This window comes from Sinohyriopsis cumingii, chromosome 1 (genome assembly GCF_028554795.1).
Source record: "Sinohyriopsis cumingii isolate HCF-2022 chromosome 1, ASM2855479v2, whole genome shotgun sequence".
In the NCBI taxonomy this organism is placed as follows: domain Eukaryota; kingdom Metazoa; phylum Mollusca; class Bivalvia; order Unionida; family Unionidae; genus Sinohyriopsis; species Sinohyriopsis cumingii.
Window position 1 is genome coordinate 165,781,876 of NC_142961.1, and position 19,325 is coordinate 165,801,200.

The window sequence follows — 19,325 nt, forward strand, 5'->3', positions numbered from 1 at the left end:
CTGCTACCTAATCTTGGCTTCATGCTTCCAACTAAGCAGACAATGGTACAAGAGGCCACACCCAAGTGATCACATCCATAAGTAATACATACTGTTAAACATCAAACAGAATCTCCATTTTACAATGCTAAAGCAATTAATCCTGATGTGGCTTTGTTTAAAATTAATGTAATAAGATTGAGAGCAATCACAAAGTAGCAAGAGTCCCGCAAAGGGGTTGACAGTCAACCACCTTAAATGAATTTCAACGAAATCAAGAAACAACTATTTAAACCTTCTCTGATATTCTTCTGTGATAAGATTTTAAAATTAGCCACTGATGTAAAATTAACACCATTTTCATTCAAGACAAACTAGGTATCATAATTAGTCTTCTGATAAAAATCTCATGTTGACATGACTTTAAACTTAGAAACACTAGCAATAACAAGATTTTCAAGATGCTGCCATGGTGGCCATACTGGATGTCAGACGGGTGGCTACCAACATGACATTATAAAAGGTGTTCTGGTCAAAATCAAATGGTCATCATGATGGCCATATTGGATATCATATTGGCAGAGTTTTTATCTAAGACCAATGACAAACCATAAGAAGTAATCCAGTTAAAACCTGATGCTGATTTGAGTTTCCATTTAAAATGAGTTGCTATAACAAGATTTCCAAGATGGGTGCTGTGGTTACCATACTGAAAGTCATATCAGCATATTTTCATGCAGCACTGACTAAACATCATATTTAAAACCCCATGGTCATTGCTGATATGACCATCCATTCAAGTAGAGTTGCAATAACATGATTTTCAAGCTGGCCACAGCACTGTGGTGGCCATAATGGATGTTCATTTATGACAAAATAGACATTAAAGGAAGTCTTTTTTGAAAATCCCATGCCATTATCACTATCTGTTTAGGAAGAGTAGCAATAACGATGTTCAAGATGGAAGCCATGTTGGATATATTTGAGGTCAGATCAGCACCATTTTTATTTTGTACCAACCAGACATCATAGAAGGTTTTTCAGTGAGAACCCAGCAATATGACAATCCATTCTTTTAAGATCATTGCTGTAATGGATGAACTCTTTATCTGAGCAAACACCATGTCAATATGACTGGCAGTATTGAGGGAGCTGCAATAAGATTTTCAAGATGGCATCCTTATAGGGCATCAAATTGGTACCGTTTTTGTTTAGGAACAACTAGACATCATAAGAAGTCTTTTAGTGAAAACTCCATTTTGATATGGTCATCTACTGAGGGGGTGTAGTGATAACAAGATTGGTTAAGATTGCTGCTGTTATGACCATATTGAATGGTGAATTGAAGACACTAATAAATTTCAATAGAAAATGATTTTGCTAGTGGTCTTGACTGTGATACGACAAAATATTGAATGTAATGATTTACAAGTTGTGTCCAAGCAGAACAATTTTCTCAGTCAAATTGTTTCAAATTTTTAGAGTCAGCCTTTTTCAACCATGTAATCAACACCTATGTTCCAGATCTGCCAGTCCTGACAAGACCTTCTATGTAATGTAGTCAATTGTTCTCTGTAAGTAGGGCCAGTTTTCAGTAAGGTGTAACAACATATAATGTACTGCTATTGTCAAGTTAGAAAACGTACATTTAAAAGTCTAGAAGTGTGATTTAAGACTGATGTACTGACAGTAAATATTGTTGTCAACTCAAAAGTTTGTAGTTTACATTAACCTTAATCACCTCCAGTATAGTTCTACAAATTGCAGTTCCAAACCCTATGGAGCTCAATGGCTTCTTGATATCTCTCAACTTGATGTAATCCCTTTCAAAGAAGTCGTGACAATGGCAATCGTTTTTACCGCCATGTGATGTACTCAAAACAACATATGTCCACTAAATATAATTGTTGCCCTCCCTGTTTTCCTGCCAATAATCTAAATATTCCATTTTATTCTTCTGTATTATTACAACTTTTTAAGATGTTTATTGCCCCTACCATCCTCCTTGTTGAATGCCAACAAATGCTGCTGTGGTTAATTTAAAACAAAAATGAATTAAAAATTGTGCATATACTGTGTAACAGTGACTTAATTTTGGCAATGACAAAAGTAAGGGATGCATGCTGATTTATGAACTTACCTTTAGGGATAACTACATAGGCATAAGCTGGAGGCATGCCTACATTTGAAGCAGATTCATTGCCAATGGTATAGTAGATTGCATTATCACTGAACTGTTTCACAACCCAAATTGCTTGGGACCAGTAATTAAACACAGGTGGCCGTGAGTCTTCAGGGGGTACAGTGTTGGGGTCTTTTGGAGGGATACAGTTTTCATAGAAGCACTTGAAGGCAGAGAATTTGGGGAACTCTCGGTCAACATCATAAATGCTGCCTCCCCTCTTGGCCCTCTTTGTTCCTGACACTAAAATAGGAATAATAAATATGAAGGTTGGCTGTTGCCCTATCAAGATTCATGTACTGACTGATAATATACAGCAATCCCTTACACCTCCATATAATCTTAACCCTCCTGCACATGACATTGATATGGCCATGGCTCACATTGTGGGAAAGAAATGTTTTGACACTAAGCCTACCTCAGTATATGGTGACCTCATTTATACATTAGTATACTTTTATTGCTCCCTTTACCAGTGTTATGGTGTATATCCACTTGTTACGCATCCTGGTCAGGCAAAAGCCAGGGTTTCATATATTTTTGCCATTCTGTAACATAAACCCACGAAAATATATGATGGTATCCTAATCTTTTGAACAGTAAGCTTCCACATTGTTTGAAGTATATCTTAGCTACTGTCTGTGCATTCCAAAGTAAACAAATGAACAAAGTGATATTATAGAAAAAGTCTTATAGGGAAACTAGGAAAGCAAACTCAACATCAAAGACAAGAAAGTAATCAATTCCTTTAAAAGAAGTCACAATAATATCCATCATCTAGACTAAGGAATTTGTTTTATGACTCATTCTCTGATGATAATAAGATCAACACAATGTCAAAATAACAGAAAAAACCCCTATGAACAGCTGACCTTTAATGACGACTCTCTGATTTTGTTCAATATTGTGTTTACAGCACCATAACACAAAATTATTTCAATTTGTGCAAAGGCAATTGAAGTAAAGTGCTTTGCTCAGGGTCACCTAACAGTATCTAGCCCTGGCTGATACAATGGTAGGATTCAAACCCACACACTTCTGGTTGTGAGCCTGCATGCTAAAGTCTCAACAGCTCCTGGATAAAACTGTTACCTCTATTTATGTATTGATATTGTTGAAGAAAAACAAATCCTGTGTGAAACTGAAAAGAAAAATACATTTATATTATAGTACACAATACAGAAATGATTAACTGTGTGAATGAAGAAAACTGACTTCTAGTTAAACATCTGAGCCTTGATGGCACCTGATATTTACCAACTAATCGGATCACATTTTTGGTGTTGTCCCATTCCCAGTCTCCTGTAGTAGCAGTGGCAGGGTTCAGACCTCCTAGTGTAGGCTGAATGTAGTTGGAACCATCAATGGTGAATCTGTCTGGAAACTGGGCCACTGACAGCTCAAAGACAACATAATCTGAAGGCTGATCAAAGATATAGCGATCTGGTCAGAGGTTTATGAAAACATGAAATATAATCAAATTCTCATTGATTTATCATCTTAGTACCACAAGCAAATAAGGGTCCTTGCATTATGTTAACATAGAAGCAAAGGCTGATATCATCACTGGAAAAGTAATACATATGTTTCATCATGCTTATGCAGGCAACAAACTGAATCGCAGCAAATATTTGTAAATGAATTATATAATTTATTTATATTGAAGTTTTACAATTAATTAGCAGTTAGAAAGTATTACATCAAAAAACCAATAATTTCATTTCAAATATAAACCTGTTCTAATTTTCTTAACAATATGTCGACTTTGAAATGAAAATAAATTTAATTCAATGGTACTGCTCTGGTGACTTTAAACATGCAGTAAATTAAACTCATCTAAATGGGCAAGCTGCTCCCAATGTTAGTCTTGACACATGACCCTAAGCTCATACCTGAAACTGATAGAAAGCTGCTCCTAATGTTAGTCTTGACACATGACCCTAAGCTCATACCTCCCAATGTTAGTCTTGACACATGACCCTAAGCTCATACCTCCCAATGTTAGTCTTGACACATGACTCAAAGCTCATACCTCCCAATGTTAAGTCTTGACACATAACCCTAAGCTCGTACCTCCCAATGTTAGTCTTGATGCATGACCCTAAGCTCATACCTCCCAATATTAGTCTTGACACATAACCCTAAGCTCATACCTGAAACTGTTAGAAAGCTGCTCCCAATGTTAGTCATGACACATGACCCTAAGCTCATACCTCCCAATGTTAGTCTTGACACATAACCCTAAGCTCGTACCTCCCAATGTTAGTCTTGACACATGACCCTAAGCTCATACCTCCCAATGTTAGTCTTGACACATGACTCAAAGCTCGTACCTCCCAATGTTAGTCTTGACACATGACCCTAAGCTCATACCTGAAACTGATAGAAAGCTGCTCCCAATGTTAGTCTTCAAACATGACTCAAAGCTTATACCTCCCAATGTTAGTCTTGACACATGACTCAAAGCTCATACCTCCCAATGTTATTCTTGGCACATGACCCTAAGCTTATACCTCCCAATGTTAGTCTTGACACATGACCCTAAGCTCATACCTGAAACTGATAGAAAGCTGATGTGAAGCTGATATTTTTGATTTGCCCTGCATTCTCAAATGCCATTTGGTAAGTCTCTCCATTGATCACAGTTCCAGCCCACCCAGGTTTGTGTGTAAGACGTTTCAGAGCAAACGGTATGGCACTTGTTCCATGGCTGTTGGTAAGCAACATCCTTTTGCCTTCCATGGATCTGGGCAAAATGTTATTCATGGCCAGGCGATGGAAATGTATATTAGCACCACATATACTGGCACTGATTCCCTCACTGAAACCAGCAAATCCTGCAGCACATGATGAAGTTGGCAACATGCCAGTTGTTGGTGTGACTTTGCTCCCAAATGATATTCCTGTCAATGTTCCATCTTCATCAATGAGTACACCTTCATGCTCCCATTCAAATCGAGCTTTTCTGGGTGTGTTGATGAACTGGATGCCCTTGAAGTGATAATTGTAACCCCCACAGTATAATGAACATGTACCTTGAATACGAGTGAAAGCGAGCGCCACAAAACCAGAATTACTGTAGTTGACAAAGCGAACATTCTTCACCAAAAACCCATTACCATATGGCAAAACTATTCCAGTTGAGGGACCTTGAGATGAAACCAGAGTGTTGGTAGATCCTACAATCAGAGTGTTACTAATCATAGCCCCCTCATTTGGATACTGTGGAACATAGTCAACCCTTTTCCCTTCATAACCAGCTTTATCATTGTTCACAAATATACAGTTGTTAAAAGTCAATGCACCTCCATTGACAGTTTCGGCGCCTTTCTCATTATTCCATGAAGTTAATGCCTCAAAAGTAACCTGTTGTGGTTCTTTACTTGTACAAGTTCCACCAACAGTGGGATGGTATTCCTGGAACGTCCACAGACCAAACCAGCCACAGGAGTGAGCAGAATTGTTGTAAAAACGTCCAAGTGGAACACTGCGAGGACAAATATTGGGATTAAAGGATGGTCCATCGGGGTGTTCATGCATTCTGTACCAATATCCAAAGTGGGTGCCACCAGCAACAGCATTATGCTGAATTGTATTATTAGGGTTTGTAACCCAGAATGAGGCAGGTGTGATGTCATCATTCAACAGACTGGTACTAGAACGTACAAATAAAGCTAGGTTATATTGAAATGTATTTCCAGTCTCTATACCATCTTCTAAGAAGAAGGCTCCTCCATTGATGTTGTAAATTACAGTTTGCTCAACAAGAGTATTGTGGACTCCATGTAAATTTACAGCACGATTGAAGGTGTGATGGATCCCGCAGCCACGTACATAAGAGCTGGACATGTCACCATTCAAATGGAAGTGTATTGGGTATCTGCCTAGTCGGAATTCCTGACCAGCAAATGTCACTTCAACATTCTCAATCCTGGCAATGGCAAGGTCTTTGTTCTTCGCAGAAGCATGGATCAAAATGTGACCTCCGAACCCACTGCTGCCAATCTCTTCTCCAAAACGACCCTGGAAGCAAGTCTGAATGGCAAATTCTCCTGAAAGAAAGAGACAAGTTTAAAATAATACATATGTGTGCTGAGACATAAATTTCAGAGAATAATTCAAACTCATGCTTGAGTATTTGTGCATTTACATATCCAATAATCTGAAAATGATTTCTGGACATATATTGGCTAATCACCTAATTTTTAAAATTTTAAAAATAATGTCTTCAGGTACAACTGCTATGGCAATCTACGTAGTAGGTTTTCAAAATCTGAGCTGTACATGGTGTAGAAGAAGACAGTTGTTGTACGGTTTAATGCCATTTTTCAGCACATGATAGGTTATACATGGCGGCCAGTATTATTGGTGGAGGAAGAACCCGGGAAAACCCTCAAAAAGAACCAATGACCCACGAGAAGCTACTGGCAACCTTTATCATATACCCACATTGGCTTAATCTGAGAATCGAACCCATGCAGATAGAGGTGAGATGGAGAGCGCTTTAGACCACTCGGCCAATCGGGACCCTAGAAGAAGACAGACTTGCTTAAATATGGATAGATATATCTGTGTCAACATGTAAAGGTGGCAAATGTAATACCACCTCACCACCCTACTTTTTCTGTAGACAAACAGACCATCTAATAAATAGCAAAAATATTGACAATGGAAGCAGGTTTCTTCAAGGCCTGTAATCATTCACTAACCTGTATCAAACCCTGCAGGACATGCTTCTATCTTATCATTCCAATCTGGATCGGAGTTGCCTCGTACAATCACATTGTGTGTCAGCAAACCAACCTCTGCTCTGAATTCCACCTGTGTTCCACCAAATGTCTCTATGACACCAAGATGTTCAAACTTCAGTGGTGACACTAATGTTAAGGTTTGCTTGTCAGCTGATATGGCAGAAATTATGTGTTTCTCAGTTTCATTTTGACTCCGGAACCCACCAGTGGAAGCTATTACAATTTCATCTCCCACATTCCACTCCACAGGATGAGTCAGCACAATAGTGGTTCCCCCTGCCACAGCTGTAGTCTGAAGTCTGGTCCATGTTAGAGGAATGTGCTTGCCTGGAAAATATTACAGCTAAAATAAATCGGGGGAAACAACAAATAAAAACATGAATCTTTGAAGAGTTATTTCAAAGAGATTTTGACAGGCCATAATGTATGGATTTGTTATAAACTATAATGCATATAGTTTAATGAATAAAAAGATTTCAAATGTAGTGATTTTGCCTATTATGTAAACACTGATGTCTATCGTTCATAGCAATGTTTGGGAAATACAAGTTAATGTATTACTGTAGTTTGTACTCTCTAATATCAAGTACAAAAAATTTCAACAAGAAACCTTGACCCAGATCAGTTTGATTAGGTTGTCACAAGCATTTCTCAAGTTGCTGCAAAATTTTGCTTTGAAAAATATTGACATACTTCATTATCTTGTATCCTAGAAATGGCCTGCATAAGAAATTTCCCATTCCAGATCTGGCTGTATTCAACTTTAGTGTTGCCAATTAATATTTTCTCCTCTAATTCTCCCACTAATCCAATTTTTTTCTTTTTGAACTAATAAAGTTCCATTTATTCTCTGATGATACATTGTGCACATTTATTATAAGAAATTAAGCTGACTACATCATTCTATACAATCATGAAAATATGCTACACTAGCAGACATCAGTTACATAAAGGCAATAATCTGCACATAATAGCACAAATCTCTATAGTTTCAATTTGAGATATATTGTTTTCATTTTAATTAAGTATGATCATTATTTGTAAAGCCTCTCACTTATTTCATATAATTTACTTTTGTATATTTAACTAGATCAGTTAAAATCCAAGTGAAAATTCCTGTGTTTCCATACATGTACAGTATTCCCCCTCTTGAACAATAATAATAATGACCTTATTTAAAAAGGGTAACACAATTAGCTAAGAACTAATCTACCTTGAGGCCCTCATTCAAAGGAATTTATTTCTTTTAGATGCACCTCTGAAGCCACTGGACATATTGGGTTTGGAAGAAGGAAATAGAGTGGGCATTTCTAATCTCAACTGGAATACTATTCCAGAGCAGAGTTCCAGAGTATTGGAAACTTTTTTTAAATAACTCCTTAAGGCTGTTCCAGTAAAACATATATCCCCCCCAGGGACGGCACTTCAAAAAAACTTCTGTAGGAGGTTGTGTTTCGAACTATTTTAATTCTGACAGTGGAAGGTTGGTTAGGAAAATCACTTCTGTTGTGGGTTGTGCTAACAAACTGAGAAATCGCTGGTGGGTTTGTCAGAAAGAAAAAAGAAAAAAAACCCGAATATATATTTAAAATTGCATCTACCCCCCTCCTAGCGGTCTAACGTGAATAAAACATTGGGTCAGAAAATGATGCCAGTACACGCGAGTGCACGTACTTTGTACGAATTCGTGTACTTTTAATGCAGTGATATGCATTCGGCAAATTACGTCAACGCCGCGGATATAAAAAATGTTCTTTGCGCAGTATGCAATTTTTATTAAACTTTTAACTTTAACTTAAAAAGTGAATTTCGCGACGTAATTCGCGCTGCCGCAGCTGTCTCACAACACTTGATGCAACATCCAGATATCAGGATACTTCGGTTCGACATGAATGGCTGTTAAATGAAATTTGATTCGTTCATTGGCTGTGGAACAGGCATTTTATGGAGTTTTGGCCTTACTTTCATCGTGGAAGTTTTACAAATGTGTGTTTCCAATAAGGGCCACACAGGAAACCAAAATGGTTAAATCACAACACGGTTTGCCTTCAGACAACGTTTTTCAGTCGGCAAATACTGGTTGGTGATAGCTATGATGACAATGAATTTCATGTATATCGGTCTGTTGGACATTGGAAAAATGTCACTGGAAAACCAGTGTGTGATTTTGAGCCCAAAATTAATGTTGAGTGCGAGTCCGATGTACCCATGTCTAAACAAGCATATTATGGGAATGTTGGACTTAAAACCCCAATACAACACATGGAAGTGAAAAATCTGGCATAAAGAGGCAGCAAAACACTGATTCAAGGAAGTGAATCTTTGGCAGGGTTCATGTTAGTGAAAACTGACAGAGGTCTCGGAAACGCTTAAAATCACGCGTATCTGGACGCCAAATATTTTTTTATTTAGGCGGGCGGTAAAATTCAAATACTTGCCAGTCCTGCTTCAGTCACCTGGATAGTGGAAAAATGTGTTGATCAGTTAGCTGTGATGATATTTACAATGACAGAATTTAGTGGTTGAAAGCCCCCCCGCCCGTCGTCACCATTATGAGAGTATATCAAAAGAACATGCTGCAATAGCTAAGCGGCGAGATCAAAGGCTTTGACTGGCAGCTGGGTGGGAAAATCTACTGATATTTACAGTGCTTGAATTTAGAGGCAGAAATACCCAGAGATGTACATGTGGTCATTTATAACAGTACATCAAATAAACAACTTTAGCTTTCATTCTAGTGTTCATTTCCAAGTGTAACGGAATAAGCAGTGCAGATGACCTCGGAATCATGACATGTTGAGACATAGACTTGAATGAGTATTTTGGGGTTCAATGGCAAACTGACGAAGATTGTGAGATTCAGGAGAGGGCTACAGTTGCTAGAACTGATAATTTGAAAGGGACATTAGCCAAGTGTATGAAAGTGTGTGATGCCTAGCTTAGTGCTTTGAATAAGACCTTCCTTAGATCGAAAAAATTCAGACTCACTCTGATGGACAAGCAAGAGCTATGTCAGTGTTATAAATATGTCAGTGTTATAAAGAATGAAGAAATTAAACTCTATGGCAACCAGTAGTTACTATAATTGGCATAGTTTTCTGAGAGGGGACTGCAACTTTTCCTGATGGGACTCATATTTTTACCAAAATGGGAGCCATGGACTCTTAGTTTTAAAATCCTAACGAGACCTCTGGTTCAAAACTTTTCTTTCTGGGACAGAGATATCCAAGAGAGAATACCCATGGGGCCATACATGTGAGATGATGAAAATTGCACAACAATAAAGAACAGTAACTTGTTCAAGCTAGTTATGCATATGCGTTTCAGACAGAAGGCAATGAAAGGAGTTCACAGCACAGAATAATATTTGTACATCGAGGAGGAGGATCATATTAAATTCAGAAACAATTAACAGATTAATACTCATAAGGAACATCAGAGAATCCCCATACAACATAATTAAGTGTGTGTAGATCTCAAGTTGGCAGAACCACTGAGCAACAAAAGAATAAAAAGACAAACTTTTGTATCATATGCTTATGTATGACCAAATGATGTACATGCTCTCTATGTGCAAAAATTAAATGACATTAAACATAAGAGACTGACTGATCTGTGTAAACTCAAAGCAAGATGGATAAAATTTGACCTGTTTATGTTCGGTTCTTCCATATATATAGATCATGGTGGTATTTTCTGCAGACCTTTTGGCACTTAGTTCCAAGCCATCATTTGGTATTTGTATTGCAAAATGGATAACTAAAAAAGTATATTATCTAGTACAATACATTTTTAAGCAGTATCATTAACTGATGATGAAATTGATGAAAAAATACTTTATGTCATTCTGATATATGGATTTTTTACTAAACTACTAATCTGTTCATCCTGATTCTTTTCTTTTTTTTTACCAAATCCTTTAGTCTTACTGGTACCGGTGCTTTTAATAAAATTGTAACTTCTATTTTCTTGCAATCTAAATATTTATAATGATGTGTTATTTTCAAAAGGTAAAATGTGCTTAGAGTTGTAAAATCTAAAACTATTAATTAGCAAGGGATTAAAGTAAAAAGTGGACAGAAGTTATTGCCATATTACAGTGCTGTTAGAAACAACAGAATAGTTGTACAAGATGTATTTTGCACAAAGTTGTAGAACTAGCGCTCGTATTGTCACCACATATTCTACTTAAATAATTATATCATTATTTCTGTATATTCCTATCAGTATTTTCCCAGTGGTAGTAATTTTCTGATCTGATGTTCATTTCTTGTGCAATTTTTACACATCAAGACTTCTCACCGTATCATTAAAAAACAATGTAATCTGCACCAAATTTAGTTGTTTGAGAAGAAATTAATTTTTTAAACCCAAAAATCACTGAAGCTACAAGTTCTTGCATTAAAGTCTCACAGTAAATGACATTTTAAGTAGCCACGATAGTAGTTTAGGATGCAACAGTACCAATTTCACCTTTGGTATATCCAAATCTTGAATGTGATGGAGGAAAGTAACTCCAAAATAAACACATCAATATTAGAACCTGTTCAATGACTATGAATCAAGTATCCGAGTCCAACGGAATTGCTAGAAATTTTTTAATTCTTTTGACAACATCATAATTAGCTGTCAAATATGGAGTAAGCCTATAGTCTTTATGACATCCAAACCATGACCCCACCACAACCACATGACCATGCCCAATGACCTCACAGTAATAATCGCTATACAACTAGAGATGACATCTCTTCGAGAATTTTGATTTCAGTAGAGCTGTAACAGAGTGGAACAGTAAGAAAGAGTGACAGATATTTAAGTGTTAGGGAGATATTTAACAATGGCTATTCCCACCACCACCACTTCCTCATTGGAGATCACACACACACAAAACTTAGAGTACATCCTGAAATCCTGGCAGCATCCCTGCAGAGGAGATAACTTGACTATTCAATTTCATTGGGCTCTGGTTATCCCATGGTATTTCTGTTACTTGAACATTATCTTACAGTCTGTCCATTCAGCATGGTCGAAAAAGGCTTACAACCATTGAGTTGTTCAAGGACTCCCATTACTACAGATGTGAAAGAACGAGAACCATACTATAAATCAGTGAAGATAAAACAGAGTATATATGTGTTTGACTGTCCCTGATTGGTTGATAATGAAAGTAAGAATTTAGTAAAAACAATCTTTTGAGAGCTTGTCCTACTTGTAACTGAAAAAAGTGAGGGACATTGTTTTATTAACATAATTTCCATCCCTTTACAGACCCGAGTTTGGATGACTCATTACTGAAATCAGCAGCTGACTATTTGGTGCAGTATTGAAAGCACACATTTCAAATTTGTATAGATCCAGAAAATGGTGCGGCTGTTATGGGTTTTTTTCTTCACAAAAGCTGTCATCATAGATGTGTCTATACTGATATAAATTTGATGAGCACTCAAAATTTTAAGTTACTAAATTTTAATATCGTGGTGTTTGCACAAATTTACAGTGGGAACTGAATTAGTGCAGAGTCCTGAGTTTTGTGCAGAAATATGGAATCCAAGCAGAATATATCCAGAAATGTAGAGGTTTTTAATCTTGAATTTAGTCTCCCCATTGTGTTTCACACTGATATGCATATTCACAGAACATTTGTATAGTAGTAGGAAAAGTAAGTGAGAAATTTAGATACATATCATAAACAAGACAAACAGTATGTGAGAGGGAGAAGATCATTAGAACAGGCTGGAATGGAGAAGTATAATAAAAACAATAATGAGTAGAAGTGTGCCTCCTTTTTTATGTGTGCAACATTATTTTCTTAGCTTCAGTAAGAAATTTCATCAAAAGGAAGACAATAAAGGGTGTACAGGTAACTAAACCAATATGAATTTAGCTACTTAAAAGCTGTATCAAATTGATTTTAACCTTCTGGTCTGTTTCTGTCCATTCTGGTGAGATGTCCACTGAATCAGCATAGTTGATAAAAATATTTGGCAAATTTAAAAAATTAAAAATCTTTTGGCAGATTATGATTATACCCTACTTCTGCCTGAGAGATGTGAATAATTTTATTTCTTGGTTTGTTTATTGTAGTTGTTGCTCAATTCAAATGCATCATTGAAAAACACTGATGCATTCTCATACTTTGTTACAAATATTTATTACAGATGCATATCATCACATATTGGTGAATATAGCTTGAATAAGTTATAACAGTTCTAGCTGGAACAATGAACATTGTTAAGAGAAAATTTAAGTGAGCTAAAATGTAAACTTTTTGGCAGTGTGTGATGCAGGATTGCTCAAGACTTTTCCATCTCATATGCTCACCATGAAAAATCCATTTGCACCAACTGATGATGACTTTTAGGTAACTGTCAGAAAGGCATAATTGACGATATTCTATAGTCTACAAAAATTACTTGAATCAAAAGTTGTAAACTCGTACAGCAGTGGCAAAAATGATTGACTAGTACCTTTGCAGCTGTTGCTACAGTTGATTAGTTGGTTGATTCAGTGTGGTTTGATTTTGGGGTTTTTTGGTGATTTTTTTACAGCATATTAGGTGGAGAAAGGACCCCGAAAGACCACCAACCTAAATTGGTTGATCTGTGACACAAACTCACTCTGTGAGATGTTTAAGTGATGTAAAAGCAGGCACCTTAGTACACTTGGGCACATAGAGCCTCTGTTAATTTGACGTTTATCTCCAACAGCTGAAGTCATTTAGACATGAGTTCTCGGGGTTTCAGTAGATCAGTATGGCCTTACACCATTTTCAGATGAAGAGAATCTATATATGGCAGCCAGTTTTACTGCTGAAGAAAATCCAAGTCCTTTTGAGACACCAAACACCACTTATGTAGAACCACTGACCTTCCACAAGTAACCGGCAACATTCTCATTAGCACATTGGAGCCAAGTAATCACATGACAAGCATCCTGTACCACTGCCATGGAAGCCCCTCAGATCTGTATCACAAGACAAGCATCTTATACCACTCTGCCATGAAAGCCCCTCAGGCCATAGGTATAAGTCTCATATGAAAGACTAGAAGTGGGAGATAGAACCTGTGACAACTGGATTGAAAGTGCATAATGTTACTGCTAGGCCATCAGTGATGATGATGCTGTTGACAATGCAGTTAACTGCAATGACATTGATTTTATGAGTGCTCTGGGAAAAATGATTCCTTGACTTTCATCCATTTTTTTAAATCTATGATATAAAAATGTTTGACTTGATATATTTTGTTATAACTTTATATTAGTCTTGCAACAAGGCGTAAAAATAAAATAAGACATCGGTAACTGAAAAATATGTTCTTACAAGAAATGATATAGTGTAAAAGTAGACAAATGATGCAACATCACTTCCACAGGCATCATTGTTTTTTTTTCTCTGACAAATCATAAAAGTTTACCAAAACATTTATTGGAAAAAATAATAACAATGAATCATAGAATCTGACCACACATTTAAAGCAATACAATATTTAACTATTATTCTAACCAAAAGCAGCATGCCTGAGAACAAAGAAAAATAGCAAGACATATTGATCACTTTAGGAAACACAGAGTTTAGTAAGGATACAAATTCATGACCATGATTTGTCCATTTTTGCCATGTTGAGATAAGGAATATTTTAGTTTTACCAGTATTTACCACCATGCCATTGCATGTGCACCAGTTTACCAGTTTGTGTAAAGAAATGTCGAGTTCATGCTTTGTGTTTTGGATGTCTGACAATGTTGTGTCATCTGCATAGAGATCTGTAGATGACATTGAGTCTCTTAGTAAAAGTGGTAGGTCATTAATAAATAAAATGAATAGTAATGGACCTAGAATTGAGCCTTGTTGTACTCCATATGTAATTGTTCCAGGTTCAGACAAAACATGTTGTGCTCTCTCACTTAAGTAAGAAGTAAACCATCTAATTGTTCTTTCCTCACATTGGTAGATTTTCAGTTTCTTCAAAAGGATTTCATGATCCACCATGTCAAAAGATTTCTGGAAATCTGCAAATACAGATCCTATTATTCTACTCTGGTCAAGTGCTTGAAGCCATTTACCAGTTAGGGAGATCAAGGCAGTCTCACAGGAATGTTTCTGTCTAAAGCCTGATTGATTAGGATGTAACAGCATGTGTTTGGCTAAATATGACATGAATGAGTCATGGACATGTTTTTCAATCATTTTGACAAGTTTGGTCCCTGACCAATGGCCACCCGCTACTTATGGCCAGAATCCTTTGGCACCAACGAGTTTGTATTCAAAAGTACCCGTCAAGAACAGCCACCCCTCTAATGTGACCAGCAGCCAGCATATAAGTACAAAAATGAAAAATGTTCCTCTCACGAGCAGTCACTTTTTCTTCAAATGTATCCAGAACTATTAATTAATTCATATTGTGACATAACATAAGTAATCAGTTTATCGCTATCATTGATAGATATCTCCCAATGTCAATTTTCCGTTACTGAAAGAAGTGTACACTAAAGTACATGTAACAGTCAGATTAATATTGTATCATTGTTTATAAAAGCCGATGTTTACAGGAAATGGGCTTAACAATGTTATGATAGAGTTTTAACAGACACACACACATACAAAGAGAACTTAACCTTGACCTTGAACAAAACAGGGTACCAGACAAAGACCAAAAAATCACGTGACAACACATTATCGCCTCCTTTACAAAGAAGGCATTTTGTCCACTCGAAAAAAGTTTCGTCTGCATAATTAAATTGCATACAGTTAGCAACATCCGAAACAATCATTACCAAACATTAACATGTCATCAAATAAACGGAGACGTATTATTTTAGAAGAAAGTTGTTTATTCTACTCAACAACATCAAGTGAGGGGGGACTTGCTGAACAATTTTATGTAGAAAAGACTTAGATGAAAACATTTTTATGTTAAATAGACTCAAATAAACAACGTTATAACTGATAACTAGGTTATTCTGCAGCAGTGGGAAAATGGAGCAAATGGAATGATAATTATGTATATACCAAGATTTAAATGACGTTTCGGAATGGTTTTGCAATATGCGTAACAACAATACCCACTCATGTATCAAGCTTATGCCAAGAATAAGAACTATTAATGTACATGCAGTTGAAATAAGTCTATTTATAAGAAGAACCTTTTAATAATTAATGTTACTTTAAAACAAAGATATTAAATGACAATATTAAGTGCTTTGGAGAATGCAGCTTTCTTACTACGTACATTACATATACTTCTCACAACAAATTTAGCCCCCCTCTGGCCGTATAAGAGGGGGACCACTGTACAGTCTAGTCTTGTTTATCTGGTATCTGCTTATTAATCACTAATTTCATTCTATGCCAAAAATAGGAATAAAAGTCATTCATAAACTGAAACCAATTATTGGACAATCACCTTTATATGACACTTTTAATGGCAACAATTGGTGTCTGATAAATGAGATCTGACTGTATATATGGAGTTACATTTTCAAAAAGTCAGTTGCAAAAGTTACAAAACAAGTGTTCAAAGAGAGTCATGTCCATAGATGGTGCACTGAAAGCCTAAGACATTGAAAAGTAAAAGTTGCATGGTTTACTATTTTCAAAATGAATCAAGTCTAAGGATGGAATTTTGGAACCCTGAGGCACTGGCTAGTTGGACTCAGTAAAAGTTACATGATATTAGTGCTCAAAACTAGTCAGGTCTAAGGTTGATGCACTATTATAACCCCTTAACACTGGCTAGCCTGGCACAGTAAAGGTTACATTGTATACAGTGCTCAAAATAAGTGGATGGTGCAATGTGAATGTGAGGTACTTACTGGTCTGGCCCAAATTTACATTGTTTACAGTGTTCAAAATGATGCACATCAAAAGATGGTGCAATGTAACGCTTAGGCACTAGATGGTCTTCCCCAAAGTTACATTATTTACAGTGTTCAAAATGATTAATGTCTCAGGATGGTGCACTGTAACCATGAGACAGTAGCTGGTCTTGACCAGGGAAAGTTACATATTTTACAATATTCAAATTAAGTAATGTCAAAGGATAGATCAATGTAACCCTGATGAACTGGCTGGTCTGGTCCAATATTTGCAAAATGCAATAAACTCAGACTCCAGCTGAAAACCAATAATTCTGATACTTGCAGCACATACGTCAATGTCATTTAAATAAAGCAAGCAATATGCTAAGTACAAGTTAGGAAAATCAAAAAGGTTTAACGATTCTAAATTTATTCAAGTGTTTCCAAGGAAAGTGACAAAAAGTAAAAATTCTCAAACAATAGACCTGTTGAAGGGGTACAGTATTTACCATGAAGATCCAAGACTCCTTCCCTGAGTGCCAACACCTTGGTTCCATAGATGGGCAGTTCCCGGTCTCTACTGTGTCCATACAAAGTAATGATGGCTTTCATTGGGTGCCGCTCAGTCTCTGTACCAGCCTGGGAAGGGAAGACATCAATGGTTATTCAGTATTTTTCACAAATGTTTGCATTTTTTCCTAGACATGCAATTGAGTTCATCCTCTTCAAATTTAAGGAATGAACCCTTAAGAATGAGCAAGCATATAGCAATCATACTGAGTGTAAAGAAAATTCATTAACATTAAAGCTCAATCTAATTACAGTGTGACCCAGCTATAACATGGTAGATGGGAGCCATAGAACCTGACCATATAAGCAACCAGGTTGGATAGCTGAAGAAAATGATGCATGTACCCAAAAAGAATTGCGCGCATATGTGTGTGTGTGTGTAGGGTAGGTAATAAATGAGGGTGGTAAAATACGTACTTCATTGGCACAATTACCATCTTAAATCAATGCATATTAAATGAGAATACACCTGTAGTGAAAACAGAGAAGGAACATATAATAGTTTATTTAGAGAACCACAAACTGGTACATATACGTGAATACTGTTTATATATACATGTCTAATGTATAGCATGAATAGAGTATGAACACCGTGAACTCACCCGCAAATCTCATTATATACAATGAATCCACAATACAAGTTATTCCATCAAAAATATACATGCACAGAGATTTAACATATTCAATAATTTTGTCATAGGTCATATTGATCTGAATTCAGTGGAAAATATAGCACAATCACGTAACAAATAATGAAGCACATCCCAAGTTGGTAAAAATTAGTTTGTGTTTTAAGCCGCCATTGGTAGCATTTGTAAGCATAAACTTTTTCCCTGCAAAAAGGAAACTTTCACGGCACCATTAATGTGTTTCCAGTCATGTTAGAAAATGCAAAAATCCATCAGATTCCATTACTTTTATTTTTAAGTTTGGTACTGACTTCCTTTAAAGAAAAGTTCTTTGTTTTTATTGAAGACTCAAGTTGGCTTTCTTTGATGAAGGGTGCATGCATTACTTAAGTCATCGCTAAAGGACAGCTTTGGAGAACCAAAGAAATACCAGTTTCTTATTGTGGCGGCAACATCAAATAATTGTACTGCATGATGGAGACTGATTTTTTCCTCCATTTGCTGAGTTCATTTTCATAACAATCAGTGATTCAAAGGTAATCCATTTCCTTTGAAATTTCAACAAACTATTTTATCTGGTTACATTTTTATAAAGGAACTGGACTATTCTAGTTAGTGTTCCTCCTGTCTATTGAATAAACCAAGAATTTTTTAACAAATTTTTACACTCGTGGTAGCAGCATGATGTTGCCTTCCATGCATGCATCAGAAATTTAACAAAGGGTCAACAGATGATAGAGACGCAGGTGTTCTGGTCTGATGACTGTGATTATTATAGAAAATGTGAGTGTTCTGAAGGTTCTAATTCTGAGTGAAAAGAAGAGGAATTTTACTTACCATCCACACGAAAATGTAAATATATTAATTACTAGCAAGCAGCTGAAAATCCGACAAAAGAGAGATTACAAGATCATTCCTCGTCCAGTTGATCTCCATTACCAGAAACATAAACAAAAAAAAAAGCAAATATCTTGTAACATACAGTACTCATTTTGATGGTTTGTCAATATGGACAAAGAATTTGTTTATGTAACAATAGATAAATTTCAGTACATTTTATATCCATTTTGCAGCTTCCTTCATGGGGCCTCTGAATTTCTCCACTTGAAACCAACGGTTGTATATGCAAGTTTAAACAGACATCAATGTCACCAATAATAAAAAGATTGCCACATGGTATATTTTGCTGCCAATAAGGAAAAAAATTCAAGTTTGCAACATTGGCAAAGCCCTACACGATCCCAGAATAAACTTTTTACACATTATTTTTCGTACTTTTAAGAAGAAAAAACTACTTTTTTGTGTACAAGAAAAATACATATAATATTTCAGAAGCCACGTCACGATCGTCTTGTATTATTCATATGTGATCTCTTCCCCAAAATGATAATAAACTTTTTACATTGTTTCATACTT

General features: G+C 36.3%; 1 protein-coding gene across 1 annotated transcript in view; it reads right to left on the minus strand.

The window, feature by feature from the left end:
* Positions 1-19,325, minus strand: part of LOC149808315 (fibrocystin-L-like) — a 185,574-nt gene that overhangs the window by 61,379 nt on the left and 104,870 nt on the right. The window contains exons 41-45 of the mRNA XM_089966980.1: positions 17,220-17,349; positions 6,871-7,239; positions 4,715-6,213; positions 3,419-3,584; positions 2,120-2,404 (exon numbers count right to left, since the gene is read on the minus strand). Of these exons, the coding sequence (XP_089823106.1) occupies positions 2,120-2,404; positions 3,419-3,584; positions 4,715-6,213; positions 6,871-7,239; positions 17,220-17,349 (2,449 nt within the window). The remainder of the gene's footprint in view (positions 1-2,119; positions 2,405-3,418; positions 3,585-4,714; positions 6,214-6,870; positions 7,240-17,219; positions 17,350-19,325) is intronic.